Consider the following 25,656-nt stretch of genomic DNA (forward strand, 5'->3'; position numbering starts at 1 on the left):
GTACCATGGCTTGATTCCACACCACTGTTCTTCGACTGTTCCGTCTGTCGGCAGCTCCGAGGCTCGGGATTCTAGCTGTTCAACGTATGCCCTTTTCACCTCTGGATTCTCCAACCGGCGGACGTCGTATCGACACCCGACTTTCTCCTCGCGCCGTTGGACACGCGCAACTCTCAGTCGTATCTCGCCAAGGACGAGGTGATGGTCAGATGCAATGTCTGCGCTTCGCTTGTTGCGGACATCAAGAAGGCTCCTTCTCCATTTTCGGCTGATGCAGATGTGGTCAATTTGATTTTCTGTTCGGCCATCTCGGGATACCCAAGTGACCTTATGTGCTGGTCGATGGGTGAAGATCCACCGATCACCATGTTGTTGTTGCTACAAAATTCTACAAACAGCTCTCCGTTTTCGCTCATCTGTCCTAGACGATGGCGCCCCATTATGCGTAGCCAATTTTTGCTTTTAAATCGCCTAAATGGATTTGAATGTCACCCTTCGGAATTTTCTTAACCATGCATGCTGTTCAATTGACATTAAAAAAGCTTTTCCTATGCTAACACTGGACCATAGTAAGGTTTCTTAACCGTGTTTTTAATCTGGCTACGATTATTGTTTCGTTTATCGGCTCCTATTTTACGAGGGCCGCATAGGGCTCCTTGTATGCCAGAGTAAAGCAATACTTGTCCGGACTGTGTCTTGTGTTCTCCAGTGTTAGACCAACACACTTGGTGTCCCAACAGTGAGCGAAAGTGTTAAACTGCTTTTACCAGAGATCAATGCCGTCTTGGTAGTTCATGGTGTGGAAAAGTTTGAGGTCATCGACATACGCAAGTTTATGGTCATCAAGGAGAGTGAGTACATCGTTAAAATAGATGGAAAAAATTATCAATCCCAAGTGACTTCCCTGAGGCACACCTGAACAAGCGGAGAATTGTTTTGAAAAGTTTGAACTGATAGCTTTCGTCCCGTTAAGTAGCTTAGAAACTTGTCCAGTTGAGATCCACAAAATCTTAAGCGTTCGAGTTTAGCGACTGCAGTATTGTGATTTACTTTATCGAAAGCAGCAGACAGATCAGTATAAGCGGCCTCAGTTTGGTACTTCATGGCTAAGCTATCTTTCTCGAGCGATGTGAAAGTCAGCAGATTTGTTGTCGAAGATCGTTTTGGTAAAAATCCGTGCAGATCGTTGAAAAAGTATTGCTTCGAGGACGAGAAAATCGGGTCCTGAACAACCAAATCGAACAGTTTGGCTATCGAACTGAGAGCTGATATTCCACGGTAGTTGTTTAGATCTCTCTAATCTCTTTTTTTGTGAACAGGGAACATGTAAGCTTTTTTCCAAAGCGAAGGAATGATTGAGAAGTCCAGCGAATCTCGAAAAATATGCCTAATAGAAGTTAGCAAATGTGGCACGAAACGGTTCAAGAAGATAGCTGGTGTCTTGAGCTTAACTGTCGCCTTGAAAAGGACTTTGAGATATTTCTAAGAGCCATATCCAGTTGCTCTGAGGAAATGGTCCCATGCAGTTGTGAAACGCTGGAAAATTTCTCAGCAAAAAGATTGCATACTTCGGGATCGGTGCTCGCTGTGTAGCCGTTCAAGAACATTTGAGACGGATGCCCGGATTATTTGCGCTGATTTATGAGGTACCTACTTCCAGAAAGATCTTGGATTGATCTTTATATTGCGCTGTAGCCGGTGGAGACAGTTCTGGTAGCAACGCCAACTGCTTTTTCTGTACACCGTGTTCAGCTTGCGGTATTCTTCTTTGGCGCAGAAAGACTTGGGCTTGCTGAAGTACCGAAGAGCACGATTTTTAGCCGTCTTCAATTGTCGCAGTTGATGAGTGACCCAGGGAGCTCGTGGGTTGCAAGGTGACCTACGTTTCTGAACATAGCGGTTGATTATGTAGTTCAGTATGTTTGAAAAAGTCGCAGCGGCAGCATTGGGATTAGAATAAACGAGCTTGTTCTCCCATTCGATGGAACCCAGGAAGAGGATGATAACTTCTTTTTCAACATTTTTGAAGTCCTGGTAGAAGGAAATAGTGTAAATTTTAGTGACATCGAGTGAGACCACTAAAACTGGGTGATGAGAAACAATAAAACAGTGATAAGCGGGAGTTTAATCTATAGTCGGAATCCTGAAGCCTTCGTTCATGAAGCAGAGGTCTAGCATATGGCAGTTTTCGTTTTCGAAGCTGTTGATCTGGCGAAGAGTCGCGGTGCTACAAGAGCCCTACACAGCAAAAATTATTTCCTGTAAAATTACGCAAATGTCCTGTAACAAAAAGGAGCAGGACATTTACCGTTATTTTACAGGTCGAAAACATGATTACGTGACATTTAATTTTGAGTGTACAACATTTTTACAGGACATTTGCAGTAATAATAAATCAATCTTCGTTAACTTTCAAGGAAAACAATTGAAAATTACAGGTTTGGTTAATTACAGGTGATTTATTTTAAAGGTTGCAATTTTCAGTGACACGTAATAGTTATTTTTTTCTGTGTAGAAGATGTTGGAAAGAGCCGAAAAATAGAAGGGCATAGGATCTAGGAACAGTAAGGCACCGTGGGAAGGGCACCATTCCGAGCCTGACATATTGAAATCACCGATAAGTACACAGTATAAGTTACATCTTTGGGAAAACAGATGGAGCTCACTTTGGAGAGGCAGCGCGAGAAAAAATCAGCTACAACCAGGACACTAGAGGCTCGTTTAAATCTACATTTTTGACAATCTTTCAATACAGTTTAAAACAATTCAGCTCCCTGTCATTGAATGGAGTGGCCTTAATTCGCCGACAAAAAGATCGCATAAAAATTCGAGATCGATATTCCAGCAAGCTAATTTATTTGTTAAAGTCTAAGTCAGACTTACATTTTACGTTAAGGCTGAATCTTTATCAGATCAGATTTATCAGAAAAAAAATAGTGGTTCGAAGATAATTGAACTATACTATCGGTTATATACTAGAAATCTGCAATGTTTGTTAAACTAAGATACTCAGCTGGAAATGTTTGCCATTTGCTTATTCCTTATTTTCTTCATGTGCTATCAATTATAAGCAAAAAACTATTTGATTTCATTGAAGTAAAATTCTCAATATCAAGATAGTTTTGAACCGATTTGTGCATTATTCCTGAACGAGTCTCACCTTTGTGACTCATATGTTAGCGTGCTAAGCGTGAATAATCGCACCTACACTACCGGCCAAAAGTTTGGGATCACCCACTAAAAAACATGCAAATTTTGATCGTTCATATCTCAGCCGTCTTAGGACATATTGCAAATCTTCTGATCTAATTTGAAAGATAATGAGCAATAGCTATCTCGGAGGTATTTTGCCCAAATATAATGTTTTAGTTTTGAACTTAAAACTTAACCTAAAGTTATAACATTTTCAAAAAACCGCACTCTATGTTCAATGCCGATCATCTCGGGATAGGGTGGACCAAATCTCAAAATTTGAGTGGCATTAGAATTCCTGTTCTTTACTTCTCAAAACACAATCAAAAAATTTTGAGAAAAAATTCAAGAATGTATTTTTAATTAATAAAATAGACACTTGAGTTATCGTCCAAAAGTTTGGGATCACCTCTTTGGATGGTGAGTTTGGGATCATTCTTATAAAAACATGCAAATTTATTTTATTCATATCTTTCTCATCTAACATCGTATTGCAGATCTGAAGGGTTCATTTGGGGAATTGTTGTTTTTTAATAAATTCATTCAAAAATTATATTTTGAAGTGGTAACCATAAAAAATCACCTGAAATTGATTGTTTTTTTGAAAGTTCCCAGATTTTTTTTTATAGTTTTCACCTTAAAATATAATTTTTGAATGAATTTATTAAAAAACAACAATTCCTAAGCTTCCAAATGAACCCCTCAGATCTGCAATACAATGTTAGATGAGAAAGATATGAATAAAATAAATTTGCATGTTTTTATAAGAATGATCCCAAACTCACCATACAAAGAGGTGATCCCAAACTTTTGGACGATAACTCAAGTGTCTATTTTATTAATTAAAAATACATTCTTAAATTTTTTCTCGAAATTTTTTGATTGTGTTTTGAGAAGTAAAGAACAGGAATTCTAATGCCACTCAAATTTTGAGATTTGGTCCACCCTCTCCCGAGATGATCGGCTTTGAATATTGAGTGCGGTTTTTTGAAAATGTTATAACTTTAGGTTAAGTTTTAAGTTCAAAACTAAAACATTATATTTGGGCAAAATACCTCCGAGATAGCTATTGCTCATTATCTTTCAAATGAGATCAGAAGATTTGCAATATGTCCAATGACGGCTGAGATATGAACGTTCAAAATTTGCATGTTTTTTAGTGGGTGATCCCAAACTTTTGGCCGGCAGTGTACGTACGTGCCGGTTGAAATGCAACTTCTAACGAATGCAGCTATGTAGATGGGTTGAAAGCCCATTTCCAGATAATGTGGAACCGGGCAGCAGTAAATCTGCCTATCCACTTCAGTTAATAGAGAAACAACTGCACTCACTTGGTGTTGGTTTGTGAAGTTCGATTTCTGTTATCTCTCCTCTTGATGAGCACCCATGATGATGCTGATCAAATGTCACAAAAATGAGGTTAAGTATACAATTTCACACTCAATTAGAAAAACGTTTGCCCATCCCTTTGCGAGTATTTCGAAGCTCGGGCACGTGATAGCGAGTCGCGTGTTTCGAGTGACAGATATGGGTAATAATGAAGGAGAATTCGACACCTGCTGGCGTCAATTAGTAGCGATCTGGCGTTTTGGCTTAATGAGACCAAAATTTTATTTGAAATAAGGTGTGTCATCTCGGTTTCAAGATTATGGACATTTTATAGATCTTTCAATTTTATTTGTGTGTTATTTATTAGGGTCGGATATCAAGTTGAGCATGCATCTTTTGTCATCTTCCTTCGATTGAATAATTCAGTAGTTCTCTGAATAAACTTCAATCACTTTAAAGAAAAAAACCGTGGCTCACCTTTATTTACATTACGATGTAGCATTTAGCGAAGCTAACTCATGATACAGCACCTTAAAGCGTAGTTTCTTGTTTGCAGAATAATTTATAACACAAACCTAACCATTTACAATTGTTTACACTACAACGCGTATTCCTTATTTATCTAGAAATAAACGCGAGAAATCAATCATCACCCCTTCGCATAGAAAAGCATAGAAGAAGATCTATATGCCTTGAACGCCTTGAACCCTTGGCTGACGAGTTACTTTTCGAAGAATAGTTTTCAAAATGAAGATATATATTTTACTCGAAAAAAAATCAGTTTTCAATCAATGTTTTCTGTCAATTTCTGCTAATAACTGTTTCCCATTTTTTCTACCTTCAGGTTTGGGCTTCCGTCCGCTTCCATCTGAGGACAACGTCGAAAGTACCCTGATCTGGTACAAGGGCACCGAGGAGAAAAACTACAAACAGTGGACCGACGCTTTGGACGATTTCCTCGAAGGTAAGTTTCACTCCATTCGGAGTTAAAGGGATTATTTTACGACCAAAACATCAGGGTTGTCTAGCCGGAGGAAAAATGCGGGAGGAACTACCAAACGGTAATTAAACGTTCTCATCAGCGTTGATGTGAAGGAGTGTTTTTCTTTTTTTTTTTCGAACTGCTGATGATGATTTGGGAAGATTCCTACCGAATATTGGCACTTGAATTTTCACGTCATTCAGTACCGGTGCCAGCAAAGATGGGAAATAGGAAATGGCATTTGCAACCGTCCAGATCGATTGGAATGAGCGGACAAGATTAATGATCTGTTTCGGTGAGCCTACTCGAGTGAATGTGTATTTTGGACACCATGCCTGACCACGTAATTTCAAGTCAATAAAGATTTTTACGACAGCAAGCGTATTTAGATAATTCAGAACTAGTTTTTTCGTCGAGATTTTAAAGCTTTAAATTTGTTTTTGAGTCACTTAGACCAGGCCCACCAATGGTTGCTAAACCTCGAATCGAGTACATTCAGCAACATATTTATCAACCCGTCATCGCACCAACAGTTGCTAACTTGATTCGAGAAATAGCATTCGAGCAGTAGGTTGTTACAGGATGCGTTTATGTAGCAACCCGGTAGCAACGCAGCCAGTAGTCGGTATAAGAAAATAAACAAACACAAATACCAACCTGGATCGCAACAATGGGTGCGAAAATAAGTAAGTAGATGAAAACGTAACCAATCAAAGCGTCTAAAATACCGACCGAAATAGCAACTTGCGGTGGGCTTGGTCTTAGACCATGCCCACCAACGGTTGCTAAACCTCGAATCGAGTACATTCAGCAACATATCTATCAACCTATCATCGCACCAACAGTCGCTAACTTGATTCGAGAAATAGCATTCGAGCAGTAGGTTGTTACAGGATGCGTTTATGTAGCAACCCGGTAGCAACGCAGCCGGTAGTCGCTATCAGAAAATAAACAAACACAAATATTTACCTGGATCGCAACAATGGGTGCGAAAATAAGTAAGTAGTTAAAAACGCAACCAATCAAAACATCTAAAATACCAACCGAAATAGCAACTTGCGGTGGGCTTGGTCTTATATTGTAGAAATAGGTACTTGGTGTGAATTTTTGGCTTTTTTCATTTCTTTGCTTTTATTCATTAGAACTAAAAATAATTCATACGAACTAAAAATTAGACTTTGTTTATTCTTCGCTCTTTTGAGAATTAAGTCTAAGGGTGTGAAGAGTAACACATTTGGATGGAAATTTGGTACCGAAAACTGAGGGAACATTGATCACTTTTTTTTTGATAGCTAAATATTCAAACGACATTAGTGGCTATAACTGAATGTTTGTTACTGAACCAGATTTCATGTTTCGGGGTAACTTTGGTTTTTACGTATCTCAACATCTTCAAAATTATTGTTTTGATGCCAATTAGTACAGAAGGCTTGAAACATCAATAACAGTAACTTTATGTTTGGACTCATTTGATTTTTTTTTATCGTTTTCTTTCAAAAACAAATATACTCAAACGATGAACAATTATGCTGCATACATTTAGGGGCAAAAGTTATAAACATTTCTCAATATTTTTTGGCCTCAAAAACATATCAAAATTTTACCTTCATGTGATTCTTTAGGTCCTCCCACTTTGCCTATGTTCTGTTTTTTTAATCAAACTTAACCATTTGATAAGGTTTTTAGCCATTTATTCTACACATGTTTCTCATAGAACCGTGTTTTTAAATAACCAAAAATTATTAAAGAATGACCAGAAAAATAACTCTAAAACTATATCCATACAATTACAATACGTTCTTCATTCTCGGCATCCTCCAACATCTTCTTAGACTCCTTGAGTACCGCGACTCTTCGACAGATCAACAAAATTGAAAATGCTTCGTGAACGAAGGGATCAAGAATCCGGCGATTGAATCTGCTCCTGCTCCTCTTGTTAAAACTGTCCCGCATCATCCAGCCTTAGTGATTTCACTCGATAACACAAAAATACACGGCTCAGAAGAAAAAATCGCATCCTTCTATCACGATTTTAAGAACGTTGACTTCGAAGATATATCCCTCGTCCTGCAATCCGTGGATTTGGAGGCTGAGCTCGATTTCTCTGATCCCAATACAGCTGCAGAGACGTTTGCGAACATCCTGAATTATATCATCGATCGTCATGTGCCGAAACGCAGTACGGCTACCAATCTACGGACCCCCTGAGTTACTGGAAGTCTTTGGAGACTTAAGAGGGCTAAGCAGCGTGCACTACGCAACTACAACAAGCACAAGTCTCTCTACACTAAGGACAATTATCGTAAATTGAATTCTGGCTATTAGAAAACCAGTAAGCGTTGCTACCAGAATTATATTAATCGGTTACAACAGAATTTCAAGAGCAGTCCGAAATCTTTTTGGAAGCAAGTGAAAAATCAGCGGACAGAATCACTGCCCATATTTGATAAACGGTTTAATGTGCCATGAACACCAATGCGAGAAAAACGCAAATAAATGTTTTAACTTTTTTTTTTTTGCATCCTAATACTCCAAATAAAGTAAACTAATGTGCATAACAATCATCATAGGTGTAGGACATAGGCGGTTGAGTTAAATTGCAAATTTAGATTTATATAAATTTATAAAAAAAAATAATTTCAATCTCAGTAGCCACTTTATCAAATATAACGTGAACAAAAATTGACAAATATCTCTAAATTTGCCTGATGTGCATACAAATATTGTTGCACTTGCTCACGCCGATAACCATCAAGCCACAAGATCACAACAAGAAGAGATTAGAAAAACTTTCTATAGTGATTCAACACATCATGCACATTAGACAATTTATCAAATATATTGTACATTAGACAAATTTTCTTTAGGGTTGTATGCCTTCACCAATGTATTTTTTGAAAAATGAATGAAGTAGGGATATTAAATAGAGTATAAGCTATCAAATGGCACAATTTTTTCCATTTTGAAAAAAATGGCATATTAGACCGTTTATCAAATATGGGCTGATCAGGGCTTCCGTCTCACATGTTCCTGAATAGCGACACAGTGAACTTTGATCCCGAAATTTGTGATCTATTTGCCGAGAAGTTCTCTAGCATTTTTACAACTGGATCCGTTTCTCCTGAGCAACTGGCTAGAGCTGTGAGAAATATATTGCCTATATAGTGAACCTTCATATAAGAGAAGCGACATCTGATCCCTCTTAAAATAAAATATGTGGCAACATCGTCGAAATCTTGGACAAAAAAATCCCCAGCACTGTTTTCTGGCTCGATGTTCAAGCTCTAAAGTGAACGCACGAACAATCCAACAAAACAACATTGAACTCGATGCCCGAAGGATCGCGATAAACAGTATGAATGACTTGAATTTCGTTAATAATCAGTTAGTTTTTTAACTAGAAACACGATTCACCAAAACATTGAAACAAATTGCACCGTATCATAAATTCATATGACCAGCTAAAAAATTATCTGTTTGAACTATAACAACAATCACAATACCTTCCTTGGTTGAGTTTTCAATAAGAAAGGTAAAAGCTCTGCGACAAAATGCTCGGATCGATTGGAATCGATTTTGACAGTTCCTGTGCTCGATTGGAATTTTGTGTTTCAGATGTCACTTCTCTTATATACAGGTTCACTATGCCTATAGGTTTTTCTTTTAACGGTATCATATTCGACGATGCAACCATATCGAAAGCGACAGCTAAGCTGAAAAACTCTACATCTATGGGCCCGGATGGTATACCTGCTACTTTTTTGAAGCGTTTTATGCCACTTTTGCTGTTTCCTATTCGGCATATTTTCCATACATCGCTGGATGTTGGAATCTTTCCCTTACTGTGGAAGGAAGCCTAAATGTTTCCTGTTCACAAGAAGGATGACAAGAGAGATGTTAACAACTACTGCGGAATTTCAGCTATATGCGCGATAGCCAAATTGTTTGAATTGGTTATCTTGGATCCCATTAATTCGTTCTTCAAGCACCAACTTTTCAATGATCAACACGATTGCACGCCTAAACGATCCACGACTACTAACTTACTCACCTTCACATCTTTTGTGCAAGACAGTTTTGCTAGGAAAACCCAAACTGACGCCATATATACTGACCTTTCTGCTGCATTCGACAAGGTATCGATATCGCTATCGCAAAGCTCGAACGTCTGGGTTTCTGTGGATCCCTTCTGCACTGGTTCCACAGTTACTTAACAGGTCGAAAGTTATCCGTTCGTATTGGTGACTCCTTTTCAAATCATTTTCTTGCCTGCTCCGGTGTGCCTCATGGAAGTCATTTAGGACCACTAATTTTCTTGATATATTTTAATGACGTACTCTCGCTCCTTGACTGCAAAAAAACTTGCATATGCCGACGACCTGAAACTCCTTCACACCATAAACAGCCAAGAGGACACCAATTTCCTGCAGCAGCAGTTCAATGTGTTTGCTCAGTGGTGTGACATGAATTGCCTGCCTCTGAATCGCAGTAATGCTCGTTCGTATCATTCTCACGTAAGCGACACCCTCTTTGTGCGGAGTACGTTCTTGGAGACGGAATCATTTCTCGGGTGGACCAAACCAACGATCTGGACGTTATTCTCGATCATCTTATCTTATACTTCTTAACCATTAGGTTAAAAAAAAATCAGAAAAAAACAATAGTTCATCATGAGTTTTCAAGTCGACAATGAAGAATTTTCGAAGAGCAAAAGGCGCAAATTTGTGCAAAATTATTTTTACCATGTCTTTTTGCATCGTAATATCCTCGTGTATCAGCCAATGCAAGATGTGTGTAGTGTGTAGTCACTCTATGCTATGCTATGCTATGCTATGCAATGATTATTTTTTACTTCGGATTTTCCAGATTAATTTTTTTTAAAGATTTTTAATGTTAATAAACCTAGAACACTATACAATCAATAACTAAATTGTCAGGTTACTTTTACTGTTCTTGGTACAATCAGCGATAAGAAGTTTGATAAGATTTTTCAAATGAAATAATAATGGTTTGCGACATTACAACTCTTTATTCTTAATTTGTAGGGGAGAGTGGGGTATCGTGGGCCATGGGGAAACGTGGGCCACTTTTAATATCTCAGAAGTGTATTGAGATAAAAATCTCGAACCAACTGTCATCGTCGTCGCTTTGCGTGAGCATATATTTCCATGTGTTGTTGACTTAAATACGCATCATATGCTTCTTTTATTTATCAAGATTTAAAAAAAAGTGAGAAAAATTTACTCTCATAATTAAAAATACACCCGCTAATTTCATCGATGGGGACCCTAAAGAGCATAACAAAAATATGCTCATACGCTTATGATCTTAGTTTTGTCATGATCTTTCAAGTGGAAAAGGAATTTTTGATGAAACATCAATAAGTCACACAAACGCAACCAATTAGCAAATCATAGCTTGTGGGGAATCGTGGGCCACTTATCTTGAATCACCTATATTTTTATGTTTTCTTACACATTCAGAACTTAAAATACGTTTTTCCTATCTGTTTTCCTATAGTTTTCTTATGCCAAATGAAGAGTTATGAAAAATATTTTGTCCATCTTATATAAGAAATTTGCCAAAACGTTCGCGAGCTATGTTTTGGATTCTTTGCGATCATACACAGCTCTCTTTTTTATTTCATCATCTGAAATTGCTTTAAAATAACGAACTGAAGTAGGAAATCACAGTTTTGGGTCAACTCATAAACTTCACATGTAATTTGGTCAATTTGGATTTGCTGGCCCACGATTCCCCACCATTTTTCAAAATCCAAAAAATATTGCTTTTTTTCAAACAGTCAGAATTAGGGGAAAATAACTTATTAAAATTAAAAAAAAAAATACCTTATGATACCTTGAAAATGAAGAAAACCTTACCATTTTTTATTTTCATTTTATCTTTTACAATAATGAAGTTATGGAACAACGAAAAAAAGTGGCCCATGATTCCCCACTCTCCCATAATAGTTAGAATTTAGAGTTTTGGATTTCGATGCACTATCATTTCTGGTCTTTGACCTTGGATATAGCGCCTTTGCTCACTCTTGAAAAGAAACATTACAAGAACAAAAAAACATAATTAATGTTCCCAAATTCCCTTCCCTCGGGAAAACTTTTATAAAAATAATACAATGCCCACCAATCCCCTTGATTAGAGTTTAGCTATTATATTTTTAAAGAATCACTTTTAAAATATTTTTTTTATTGAAAAGTAATGAAATCAAAGGATACTTATCTTTAAGCCATCATGAGGTTTCAGCAGTTTTTTGTAGATTCACATCACAAAGCAAAAGTCTGCGTGTGCCTCAGTTATGTATCAATTTATTTCCTATCGCAGCAGTTTAGCATTCAAATCCAACCCGCCTCCCATGCACGTGCGCGAAAACATAAATAATAAAAAAAATATTAGGCACGACCATAAGAAAGTTCTCTGCACGCCAATGATAGAATTTTTATTTGAGCTACTTTTAACTAATCTCAAAGCTTTAGATCAGTTTCATCCAATTTGAAAAAAAAAACTCGCACTTCATTTTTGCAGTTCAGTTTTGCATAGGCCAATTTGTTAACACAATTTTGACGCCAAACATCGCCTTTTAGGGAGGCTACTTTTAAGTTTATCCACTGCATATCACTAGGGTCATACGTTGATATTACTTCACATAACTATTAATTTTCACTTGATAACACTTTTATCTCCGAAAGTGAATATTGAAACAGGAATGGAAAAAACATGCGCGCTTAAACCGTTTTGATTTTTACTTTGAATTCCACAATCATTTCCTGTTCTCTCCAAGAACACTGAATTCTACAATATTTCTACTAGAAAAACTAAATCACTTTAATGATCGCAGCGGTTTAGTTCTATGAATTTTCCCATTTGAAAGTTAGTTTTAAACAATTATTTTAATAATATTCCCACAGACGGAGAACGAAAAAAACGCGTCCGATGCGGCCAACAAGTCATGGCCTCCTCCCTGAAATTTGAGTGCCATGTGATATGAATAAAAACTTAAAATTAACTTAAAAATTCTACAAAAACATTTTCAAAATTATCTCTCCGTTGTGTTTTTCTCCACGCAAAGACGAAAACAACAAAACAATTTACATGCAAATCGGATGAACCTTGCAAGAGTTATTCGTGTTCGCACATATTTATGCCTCCATTTTATAAACAAGATTTAATTTTTATGAAATTCCAACCTTTACTGATCGATTCATTTTTTTGATCAAAAATGCTGGGAATAATGTAAGGTCGATAACTTTAAAAAATATCTCTCTAAATATCTTTTTCATTATAGTTTTAGTTTCCATTCACTTATATCTACACCCCAAAACATAATTGAATGATAATCTTAAATTTGACTTCTAAGTGGCTATTGATCTAATTTTCTGACACAAGATCTACTGTAACTAAGAAAAAAATTGTGTACAGCTCTAACTTAACCATCAAAACGATCATAAAATGTTCTTTAAAAATAGATAAGGTAGCGAAGTGTCTTCATTTTGTGCGGGAAATTAAAACCCTTTGCAGATCATTAATCATTTTTCTCATTTACACACCTTTTCACAAATTATATTCACTTAAAGATAATGGAAATTCAGAATAACAGAAAGTCAAAAAACTGTCCGTATACCAATGCTTTCACTGGTTTATTTTCCCCATATGTCCTCAGATGCCACAAATTATTCTTATGCATTTCCAAATATTCATACCAAATTATGAGGGATGAATTAGATGTTTAAATCCCAATGATCAAATTAATAAATTAAAAAAAAATTAATAAAAACTAATTTAAAATTCTTCGTATATGCTTAAACCATTTTTCCCCCACGAGGTTTTCCACATTTCAAAAATCAAAACATTGATTTACAACAAAAGCTCTCGAACAAAAGATACGTAATTTTTATGATTCAGTTGATTTTTTCTTAGGTGAATCATATATTTATGCTCAATTGGGAAGATAAAATCTCAAGATATAATGGCAAAATACAGGTAGTTTCATAATTTCATTTATCATGAACTGGAACGATCATGTTTCACAAAATATTTCTTAGTTATTCATACCTTGAAAGTCAAATTATTAGTATTTAAGGAAATTTTACTAGTCAAAATATTAAATATGATAAAAAATACAAACATTAAAAACAAACTAAAAAAAAAAGGCGAAAACCAAATAAATTGGCATAAATTGCACAAAAATTGTCGAAATTTGTGTCCTTACTTGCAGCGGTTTATTGACCCATCTCTTGTACGAGCCCAATTTCAAGCCGTTACCCAGCATCATATGCAATTAGAGCCACTTGAACACACGTTTGACTTAAATGAAGAACTAAAGTATTAATAAAACCTTTTTCCTAACCCTTTCAGATTACCGCACCCCCGGTCAGATCTCCGGCCGCGGCCAGAACATCTACAACTGCGACTACACCCAGGCCCCGCCCCCACGTACCGTTTGCGATGTCGACATCAAGCAGTACGGTCCCTGCACCCTGGAGAACCATTACAACTACCACAAGAGCGCTCCCTGCATATTCCTGAAGCTGAACAAGATCTACGGCTGGATCCCGGAGTTCTACAACGAGTCTTCCAACCTGCCCAGCAAAATGCCCACCGATCTGCAGCAATACATCAAAGAAATCGAGACCAATGAGAAGCACACCGTAAGATTGGCTTTTCCCTAAATTGAAATTTTAAATTCAGGAATAATTAAATTAATGGTTTATTTTTCCGTTTTAGATGAACACCATCTGGGTTTCGTGCGAGGGCGAGAATCCGGCCGATATCGAAAACGTTGGCCCAATCAAGTACTACCCGCGACGTGGCTTCCCCGGATACTACTACCCGTTCGAGAACTCCGAGGGCTATCTGAGCCCCCTGGTAGCGGTGCACTTCGAGCGGCCAGTTCGTAAGTACTTTTCAACTTGGTGTATCTGAAATTAAAATTAAAAGGATTTTGAAGTTTTAATTATTATATGCATTTGGAGTTCCTTGGTGTACTATGAAGTAATACTAAAACAATTTAACTAAAGTTAAAAGGTTTTGAAAAACTTTGAACATTTGTCTTCATGCCTAGCAAAAAACCGCGCAATTCATTTGAAATTTCATTCCAAAAACCGGGCAATATAAAAGCAAATGGCTAGGTAGATTTCCTTTTTTCGTTTTGTGCGCAAGTTCCAACTGGATTGAGTTGTCGCCTACGGTCAACGGTCACATGGCGGTCGAACCATCCATAATTAACTGTATCGAAAAACGTTGTGCCTTCTCTATTGAGTACTACTTCTTCAATACAGTTAATTGGTGTGGGACAAAGAATTTAGTATGTGGTCAAACTTCTATTTCAAATGCTCTTCGCTCTTTTCACCACCTTAGAATTTTCTTCTGATATTCTATCCGTCTTTCATTTTCAACTCTTTAACCGTCACCGATAAAGCCGCAAATTAATTTCATAAAACAAACTCACGGTGATTTCTCTTCTTAAAATAATAATAAATAATTCGGCTATAAAAAATCAATTACAAAACATCGTTCATATAATCGAAAAAAGTTAGGCCAAGAGCAAATCTGAGCAAATTTCAGGCAATAATTTAAAAAATATTTAGATGAATGTGAAGAAAAAAAAAACAATTGAAATTTAAATTTATTGAGTTTTGGTTTAATGTTACCACCGGATATTGTTCATTAAATATTTTTGGCTCTTTCGATATTATAAGTATTTCACAACATTGTTTTAAAATACCCGACGTTTCGACCAGTTTTGGACCACCAAAACTGGTCGAAACGTCGCGTATTTCAAAACATAGTTGTTTGACATACTTAAATGTCCGAAAAAGTTAAAAATATTCAATTTAAATTTTTTTGCTGAAGCACATTCAGGAGTGTTTGATTTGTGTTTTACACATTAAGGACCGCGAAAAAATCTATGCCGAGAAACAACAAAGTTCGTAGTTCTATATTTCAAAATTCACTGGAACAAATTTCACAATTTAGAGTTTTTGAGTAACTTATTTGTTGTGTTTAATTTTATAGAATAAAGTTCCATTATAAGATTTTAGCATTTCAGTTATGCTTCTTAGAAGAGCACATTCGCGACAAGTGAATGACGAGAAATCTCGTATTTCGTCCAAATGTGTTAGAACATCAGAAAAAATGGTTCATTTTGATGAAACAAGTTTTTTTTTCAACCGTTTTTGAATGTTAAAATCAAAACTAAATTAGAGATTTTTGTTGAATTTTCCAAATAATGTCGATTATATTTACATCCGGTCAAAATCCGGACTTGATTTTATTGAAAAAGGAAGCTCGAATAAATCCCGTCAATCTGAAATGCTTACGGAGGTGCTTAACGACATTGATTTCATCATCGAAGAAAACTTCAAGCATAAATTCTTGGGTGTAGATATTTAAATATTCTTGTTGTGAAATTCAAAATTCAAGATATCTCAAATCAAATTATTAGTTTGAATCCCTGTTTTCAATCCTTATTCTGAAATTGGAATGGTTTGTTACTAAATTCAGATTTTGTTAACTCTAAATTTGGAACGGGATATCAAATTGAATTTGTTGAAAATATTTTATTTGCTTTTTTTTAAATTTCGGATGATCATGATTTCAAAAATTTCATTGTTTTTTCTTCTTCTTGTGAATCAAGTTAATCTTTCTCATTTACACTTATCTTTTAAGTTTTCCTTCTTGTTAATTTTTTTTATTTATTTATTCTTATTTCATTACTTTAGTTATTTTTAACCATCATTTTGTTATCACTTGTATTTTTCTCATCTCTAGCATTTATATCCTCTTCTTAATTACTCAAGTATAACTCGTTAAATTTAATTTCTCACATCTATTTTTTTATTCTTTATTGTCCAGATCTCATGTATTTTACTGGTATCTTCTCAATTTCTTCTATCGTACTATGATTTTCAATTCGCATTACATACCCGTTTTTTTTCTTATCCAATTGTGTAATTCGCACTACTCTGGTTTCGTATTTTTTCGTTTCCCAATTTTGATTTCAGAAATTAAATTCCGAATTCATAACTCCTAGAAATTATAATTATGAATTTTGTTAAATTTACTTCGTGAATATTTAAAAAAAATCAGAGATCCGGATGAAAATTCGATTTTAAAATCTTTCCTGAGAAATAACGGATAGACAAGCGAAATGAGATAAAACCTATGATTATAGAGAATCAAACAATTAAAACTGAAAAACATTGACTGAGACAAACAAAAACACTTGAAAGTCTGAATCAGAAAGCGAGAAAAGAAGAAAAATCCTATAAGAATAAGAACCGATTTGTGGAAAAAAAACATGAAGCATTAAAATAAGATGTACAAAACTGGGAGATTTCAAATGAGATGAAAAACCAGAAATTAAAACCAGATTGTGGAAAGTATGAAATAAAAGAGAAAAGAGCGATAAAAGATGAGAATCTAACGAAATTTCAAATCAGATATAAGAAGAGAGACAATCTAAATAAAACAAGACAAAACTTAGAAAAATCTAAAAATTAGAGAAATCACAAACAAGAAAAATGAAATGAGAAATTTGTAATCGAACATCAGAAACCAGGAAAAAAAGGAACAAAAAAGAAAAAGAAATAAAAAATAAGAAATAAAAAATAAGAATATTCAAATAAACATTAGAAATTCGGTATGTAATGTGAAAAAAGAAATGAAAAAAATGAGAAAGGTGAGATGAGAAATATTGGATAAGAAAGAAGATAAATAAAAAAAAGAGCAATTATAATTGGAATATAACAGAATAGAAATGATAAATTTAGAAACCAAAAAAGTAAAATCAGAGAATAGCGATGATCCTTGTGGATGATAATGAGAAATGAGAAATGATAAATTAGAAATGAGAAATGAGAAATGAGAGATGAGAAATGAGAAGTGAGAAATGAGAAGTAAGATATTTGAAGTGAGAAATGAGAAGTGAGAAAAGAGAATTGATATATAAGAAATGAGAAATGTGAAATGAGAAACGAGAATTGAGTATTGAGAAATTTGAAATGAGAAATGAGGAATAAGAAAAGGGAAATAAGAAATGAGAAATGAGAAATGAGAAATGAGAAATGAGAAATGAGAAATGAGAAATGAGAAATGAGAAATGAGAAATGAGAAATGAGAAATGAGAAATGAGAAATGAGAAATGAGAAATGAGAAATGAGAAATGAGAAATGAGAAATGAGAAATGAGAAATGAGAAATGAGACATGAGAAATGAGAAATGAGAAATGAGAAGTGAGAAATGAGAAATAAAAATAAGAAATATGAAAAAAAAAGAAATAAGAAATGAGAATGAGAAATGAGAAATGAGAAATGAGAAATGAGATATGAGACATGAGACATGAGAAGTGAGTCGTGAGAAATGAGAAATCAGAAATGAGAAATGAGAAATGAGAAATGAGAAATGGGAAATTAGAAATGAGAAATGAGAAATGAGAAATGAGAAGTGAGAAATGAGAAATTAGAAATGTGAAATAAGAGATGAGATAAAGCAATGAGAAATGAGAAATAAGAAATGAGAAATAAGAAATAAGAAATGAAAAATGAGGAATGAGAAATAGGAAATGAGAAATGAGAAATGATAAATGAGAAATGAGATATACAACATATATGAGACATGAGACATGAGAAATGATAAATGAAAATTGAAAAATGAGAACTGAGAATTTTTTTTTAAGAAAAATGAGAAATAAAAATTAAAAAAAAAAATAAAATATGAGAAATTCGAAATCTGAAATGAGAAACTCGAAATAAGAAATCAGAAATGAGAAATAAAAAATGAGATGTGAGAAATGAGAAATGAAAAAAATGAAAAATCATAAATTCATAAAAAATAAGAAATGAAAATAAAAATTGAGAAATGGAAAGAAATGGAAAATGAAAAGAAAAAAAAAGATATGAGAAATGAGTAATAAGAGGTGAAAAATGAGAAATGAGAATAAAAATGAGGAAAAAAAGAAAAAAAATAAACGGAAAAAGAGAAGTAAGATGTAAATAATGAAAAATTTAAAATCATAAATTCATGAAAAAAGGAATATTCAGAAATGAAAAAAAACTAGAAATGAGAAACGAGAAATGGGAAATGAGAAATTAGAAACGTGAACCGAGTAACGATAAATTAGAAACAAGAAATGAGATGTGAGAAACGAAATGTGAGAAATAAGAAATGTATAATCATGATTTCAGGTAAATTTAGAAAAGTGAATGAAAAATGAGATTTTTGTTTATTATTTAATATTATTTTATTATTTATTAATTGAGGAATGAAAAAAAAGAGAAATGAGAAATTGGGAGGCAAAGCCTCCCTCGCAATTTCTAATCATTCTTATACATTACAATTTTCTTGATTTTATATTCCTTGTAAAAATTGTCCCTTCAATTCCAGGTGGCATCATCATCAACATCGAATGCAAGGCCTGGGCCCACAATATCAAGCACGACAGACACGAACGGCTCGGTTCGGTGCACTTTGAGCTGCTGATCGATTAAGAAGGATTCATCAGCAAAAAGAAGAGCAGCGTTGTTAGAGACAGGAAGAGCGAGATATCGTTGATTTTCTATAGGAAAGCCCACTAAAGAATGAATTACAAATAGTGAACCCAACCACCGAGACGAGATCAAACTAATAAAGAGAGAGAAAAAAAGGAAAATTGACATCAATCAAAAACTTTACTGGAAAGTCTCCGAGAAGAAGCCTCAACAAACAACAACAACAAAAACAGATGTAGCTCTGTATAGTAGATTCAGTTTACATTTTTGGATACATGTATCAGTAGCTTTTTTCCCGTAAACCAGTTGTATTTTTCTGGGATCAAACGTTGTTTCTGCACAGAAATATTTATTGAAAGAATAGTGTCAAATTTTTCTATACATATTGAATTTTTCCATATTGCACTACCTAAGAATTGTGGCCATTTTTTTAATGATGATAGATATGAAAAAGAGAGAAAGAGAGCGAGAAAAATATAAAAGCAATCGTATCAAGTGTTTCGATATTCTAAAGTTCAACATCCTTAAAACAAACAGTTAGCATTATTGCCATTTTGAGGAACAGCAGGAGCGAGCAAGTTCAAGAAACATGAGAGAATGTAACCGAATTAGGCGATCTCATGGTCTTCCCTTATAAGCTAGGTGAAAAAAAGCACGGAAGGAAAAGAAGGAGGAAACCATTCGAATTAAGAACAAAAGACGTTAGGAGCAAATCCACTGTGTTGTACGAAAGTAAGATTGTTGTGCTTGTATTTTTATTACTATAATTACTGTAAATAAAAACAACTGGGAAAAGTTCACACTACTCGGTATTGGAACTTTGAAAATAGCAGAAAAGAAGAACCAATTTTTGCAGCAAAGTCCCAGTCAGAGGAAGAACACACCAAGGGCAAGATTAATTTCGCGTTTATTAGAATTTTCTGTACTACTGCCAATTGAAATAGTTGGATCCACCTCTATAAATAAACGCCAAAATGCGGCGAAGCTGCTGCTGATGATGATGATGTTGATGCAAATGATGACCAAATGCTAGGGTAAAATTTATGCTTCCTCACATCTCGGCTAAGCGGAGATAAAATCTCGATGCCATTTTCAGCTAGAGAATTATTACAGAAAACCGAAATGTCAAATTTATTTTATTGCCAGTCTCCATTCTCCAAATACATATCTCGGTTAAAAAGCACAAACAAAAACTACCCGTACTAATCCGAACCTAGTGGAGCTATTTTAAAATATAGGAACAGAATTGTTCCACATCTCAGAAGTTGGTATCTTTTTTGAGTGAGAAAGTTTAAATCTTTACCTTTAATACGGCAAGCACCAAGCAGAGGTAGAATCAATCACAGAAGTTACGATAGATAGTTTTATTTAAACGTTTAAATCAACAAAACCAGCCAAACTGGTAGGAAAAGATGTCAAATCAATAGTATTATACAAAACGTGGCAATATAGCAATGTACATGATCGACCAATTTTACTGACAGCATATTTATAAAATCGAACTACCTACAAAATTTTACCTATCAACTGTGTCAATCTTTAACCCCTTTAAATGTACTTTTTCGAATACAATCAATCACATCACTATCGAAAGCATCCTTCTATGAGTACGATTTTTATTGAAAAAAAAACCAATCAAACAAATCTTGATGTTGTGAGCTTTTGCGAAGAAAACGCCATCCTTTTAAAGTTTAAAAATAATGTTTCCGTTCTCGCTACTACACCAAGCAATTGGTTTTAGAAAAAAAAAGTAAAAAAAGATTGCGTCCTTGGGAATCTTAAAGAAATTCCAAACATTTATGAGTTTTATGGCTTCAAAAACATTTTAAATTTAAGATTTTTATTTTCGATGTTCTATCCCCATCTGAATCATATCAAAACAAGTTCTCAAGCAGAAATTTGAATCCCTCTAACGAAAGAAGATCGATCTGATACATATTGTTTCAATTTCGTTTAAGTAAATGAAAGTGAAAAAAAACAACCCCCAGAAGCAGCTATGTAAACAAATAGATGAATAAATCGAAACTTCGACTTGAAAGTTTTTGGTTTTAGTTGTGAAAGAATCAAAACAAATAACGTTTGAAGGTGAGAAGTTTGAAATAAGAAATAAAAAATATAAATTTTATTTCCGAAATCTAAAACCCAGGGTAAGTTTGAGTCTTTCGTTAAAAAAAATATTGATCAATCTCAACAATGTTGGTCACTCTAAAGCGAACGCAAAGAATTGTTTATAGATAAACCCCTCGTACCGTTTGAAACGTTCCTATTGTTCAAAGTTGCTAGTTTGTCTTTATTGTTATATTGTTGTTGAATTCCGCGGGAAAAACTGTAATGGTGAATGACCCTACATTGTCTCAACCCTTATTATTTTAAACCTCGAGAAGTGTAGACATTTGAATAAAATGAATGCAGTAATAACGTGTAATTATTTGTGCGAAATTATCCTGCGACGAAACAAATATTTTTCACTGATTTTTTCCCAAGTTTCTTATTATTCAAAAAGGTTTTCATAAAATTGAGATAAAATAAGATTTCATCATTTTTGAGATACCTAGTTGGTACCGTCAAACGGGGCATCATGCAAAAGCAGGGTTAGATGCAACATTTGTATACCACTACACTCATCCAATTTATAATTCAGTTAGCCGTGTGGGGCAAAATGCAACAAAATTTAAATCAGAACTAAATCTCATAAATCACGTATCCATATGCTGGGATATGATTGTTTTGAATTATGCGTTTGTTAACATTACAATTTCATCCATCCTACGATTTATTTACATGATTTAAGATAAAAGAATATTTTGTAGTATTTTTTACCCCTTAATGTATGCAGCAGATTTACTCTCTTTTCTTAAACACATTTTTGACAGAAAAAATGTAAAATTCATTTCGAACAAAACCAAAAATTACTGAAATTGGTGCTTTAAGCGTCATAACATCACAAATGTACCAAAAACTTTAAATTTTCTAACGTTTTCATTTGATTTTTCATTATTTACAAAGTTTGTTGCAATTTACCCCTTTTTCTTAGTAGGGTGAAAATCGCATGTTTTTGTTAACTTAAAAATAACTGGTAAAACTAATAATAATTCTGACTACGTCAATTTGGTGTCCCATCAATCTTAAAACTTTTGATGTACAATGTATGATTATTTGTAAGCATTAAGGTTTTAGAAGCCTTTGAAGTTGAAAATTGTTGCATGTTGCCCCAGTTGACGGTATGTTCTATAATGATCAAATTAACGAGAAAAAACTAGAATTTCAGTCTCGGTTGATTGAGAAATAAGATACAGCGAAGCAACTCCAAAATTGAATGTCATTTATTCTTGAAAATTCCAAAGATCTAACACTTAAAAGCAGCAAAGCTATCAGAAATTACAGATAATTTCAAAACAAAATTTCGTAGTTCTGGATTGTTTTTCATTCGGATCCAGCTACAGATAACATGTTCGGCCAGGGGAACGATCACAAACTGCAGGTAAAATTTTCCCGAAACGGATATTTTACGAACAGCTTTGGAGGGTTGCAGTGTTAATCATGTTTACAGAAATAGTTACAATCGTACTATTTTCTGAACTTTTTAACCGTTTTTAACTGTCGCCGTATATCCATCGGAATTTAATCGCCTACAGGTAGGCAATCAAACTGATTTATGGCAGGCCTGACCTGCTATAAGCTGTGCTTGGCGTTCGATCTGTTCAATGGCCTCCATCTAAGAAACTCATCAAAATTTAAATTGAGTCTTTATTATTATGCTGAATTTTTAAAACTGTTTATGCTGAATTTTTAAAACAATTTTTTGAATGTTTTTGGAAGGATTTTGATTGAATAATTTTCAAATTTGCCTGAATATTGGTCGGATTTTGGGGAAAATTTCGAAACAAAAGTCACGAGCTTTGCTCGGTTGGGAAAAATCCCGACTAAATTTTGATTTTTCTTTTCAAACTTTAATTCGATACAATTAACATATTCGAAACTCATTTCGGAGCATGAAATGAAAATTTACAAAATTGCATACCATTTTAAAGATATGAATTTGAAATTTGCATTTTAAATTTATATTCTATCATTCAACAAAGTTGTTTCCGCCGACCGTGGCAAAAATACGAGAAATAAATATAATTGTAGAAATTTTAAACCAAAAATTTAGAGTTCGAATAAGAGATTCCTGGTTGAGGGTTATTAATCCAATTTTGCCCTTTTGTTCATACAAAATTCATAGGAATTATTTTCTGGAATTCAGGTTCAATAAACGACATCAAATTTTGAATGTTGTTTTGAAACTAAGGCTGAGAATGCAGAATTCAGATTCCGAATTAAAAGTAAAAATTCAGTCTTAGCTCGAAGTTATGTATTACTAAAGATTGAAATATCAATGTGAGAATTTCATTCAGGAATCAATTTGCAGAAGACTGCAGTTCCATAGTTTTGATTCCTGATTTTATAATTAGTCAGATTCAATTTGGCAACACATATCAGACACATTCCACCGTGACGTGAAATCACTTTTCCGGACTTTTCTGCACTGTTATCATTCTAGAAGTCAACCAAATTACTTGAAAATGAAAAAAAAATGTAGCAAACGGTCGCAAATTGAATTTCCTTCCAAATGGATATAATTTGGTCATTGTAAAATTTTAGTTGTTTTTGTTATGATTGATTACTTTTGTGACGTGAATTCACGCTAGAATGAACCATTTTGGACTTTAGTACATACAACTTTGATTTCCTGTTCTCTCTGTGGAAATAGAATGTTGGTGTTTTCAAACGAGTTGTAAAGAAAACAATTACCTACAATTTGATGTACGTAGCTTCTCGATCGAACAACAACGAACGAAGTTATGTTTATTTGAAGTTGTGACGTGAATTCACTCAGTTCAAACAGAACAGGGTAGTTGACTGAATTCACGTCACGAAATATAAAGTTATACTGTGGTTATACTGAACCATTCTTTGGAGTCTTCAAATTTTAAATTTGTACACTTTCAAAAACGATATTTTGTTGTTCCGACTTTTACAATCATAAATTTTCAGTATCTGCACCTAGCTTTTTCTTTATTTTGATTGACACTCGAATAGCAACATATTGAGGGATCATATGTTAAAATTACTACTGTCTTCATTTAAAGATTCACCAAAAAAAAAAAAATTTTTTTTCAATCTTTCTGTATTTTCATTTGAAAATAATGAACTTATTAAAAAAATCAACTAAATTATGCTCGATTTGTAAAAATCCGACCATCTGGAAGGTCAAAACAGTTTTCAGAGCACATTTTCCATATAAAATTTAGCAAAAAATCAAATTTTGTGACGTGAATTCACTCATTCGCGCTGTTGTAACTCAGCTAGATTCCAACCGATTTCTATAAATTTTAGAGTTTTAGAATCGTCTTATCATTTTCAAAGAAAATCTCATTTTTTGTTTTAAAAAAAGTCAGAGTTTTCTCGTAAAATTGAAAACTTCCATTTTTTTTGTGACGTGAATGTCGTGATCGACCGGTTTAATTAGCCATTTCGGCATCATTTTTTCACACCGTTTTTCAAAACCGACATCACTTTTCGAAACTCGTCTTTAAACTGACGCTCTTTTCTATCGGACCCGCTTTCGTCCTCTTCTCTCTCCCTCTTTCTTCAATTTCCTTACCATTCAACGACGGTAACGACCAGACCTGTCAGCTGCAGGGTCAATTACTTTGACATATGAAAATGTTGCCACATATTCAATTTCTCTAGTTCAATCCATCCACTCAACTAACACTCACCTTAATTCCTTCAATTGTATAATTCAAACTATTGCCTGTATATATTTATTTCTATATATTATTTATCCTTATCTTATTCCCTACAGTGAATTCACTCATTTGCGACTGTTTTTGGTCGCTTTTCAAGCCAACTACCTTGGATATAAACAAATTCTTTTTTCTACAAAATGAAACCGTGTTTTTTGGCTTCTGAACATACTAAAAAAATTTCCAAAAAAAATCATCCGTATATTAAAATAAATGATTTTGTAAAAGTTGTCAAAAACACCACTTTTTTCAACAATAAAACTGATTTTTAAAATCATCTAGAACCTGTGTAAAAAAACTTTTTTCTCTTTTTTCTGTTGGTTTTGTGTGATTTGAATTATCAAAATTATAGACAATTTTAAGATTTTTTGATACGCGAACGGATAAAAATCACTTTTGAGCGGTACAAGCGCGTGGAATGTGTCATCAGAAGAAATAAAAAATTCACAATGGAGAAATAACCTCAAATCGCTTTGAAACTTTAAGCGACAGTAACCCCGATGATGACCCACCATTTATCAACAGTCTAAACTCCAAGAATAAAAAAAGAGAAGATTTCCCTGGTTACCGAAAGCAACATACCTGCTGCTCAGGGTATAACTTCGAAAGCAGGTGTTTCGATATTTAATGTCAAAAGAACATCAACCGGAGTTAAGCTGTACATATTTAAAGACTACAAAAAAATGATCTCTTTTTTGAAAGAACAAAAAATAAACTTCTTCACCTTCACGCTGGAAGAAGACAAGTTTACCAAGATCGTATTGTCTCGTTTACCGGAAATGAAAATTTCCGATGTAGTGGTTGCACTCAAAGAAGTTGAGGTGACTCCATCCAAGATCCTGAAAATGACACTAAA

General features: G+C 34.2%; 1 protein-coding gene across 4 annotated transcripts in view; it reads left to right on the forward strand.

Moving 5' to 3' along the window:
* The window catches only part of LOC129744301 (sodium/potassium-transporting ATPase subunit beta-2-like), a 120,985-nt gene extending 99,939 nt beyond the window's left edge, over positions 1 to 21,046 (forward strand). For all 4 annotated transcript variants that reach the window (XM_055736764.1, XM_055736765.1, XM_055736766.1 and 1 more), the window contains exons 4-7: positions 5,366 to 5,485; positions 13,877 to 14,169; positions 14,246 to 14,414; positions 18,905 to 21,046. In XM_055736764.1, the coding sequence (XP_055592739.1) occupies positions 5,366 to 5,485; positions 13,877 to 14,169; positions 14,246 to 14,414; positions 18,905 to 19,008 (686 nt within the window). In that variant the 3' untranslated portion in view covers positions 19,009 to 21,046. The remainder of the gene's footprint in view (positions 1 to 5,365; positions 5,486 to 13,876; positions 14,170 to 14,245; positions 14,415 to 18,904) is intronic.
* Positions 21,047 to 25,656: the final 4,610 nt, after the last annotated feature.

Source organism: Uranotaenia lowii, chromosome 2, assembly GCF_029784155.1.
Source record: "Uranotaenia lowii strain MFRU-FL chromosome 2, ASM2978415v1, whole genome shotgun sequence".
In the NCBI taxonomy this organism is placed as follows: Eukaryota; Metazoa; Arthropoda; class Insecta; order Diptera; family Culicidae; genus Uranotaenia; species Uranotaenia lowii.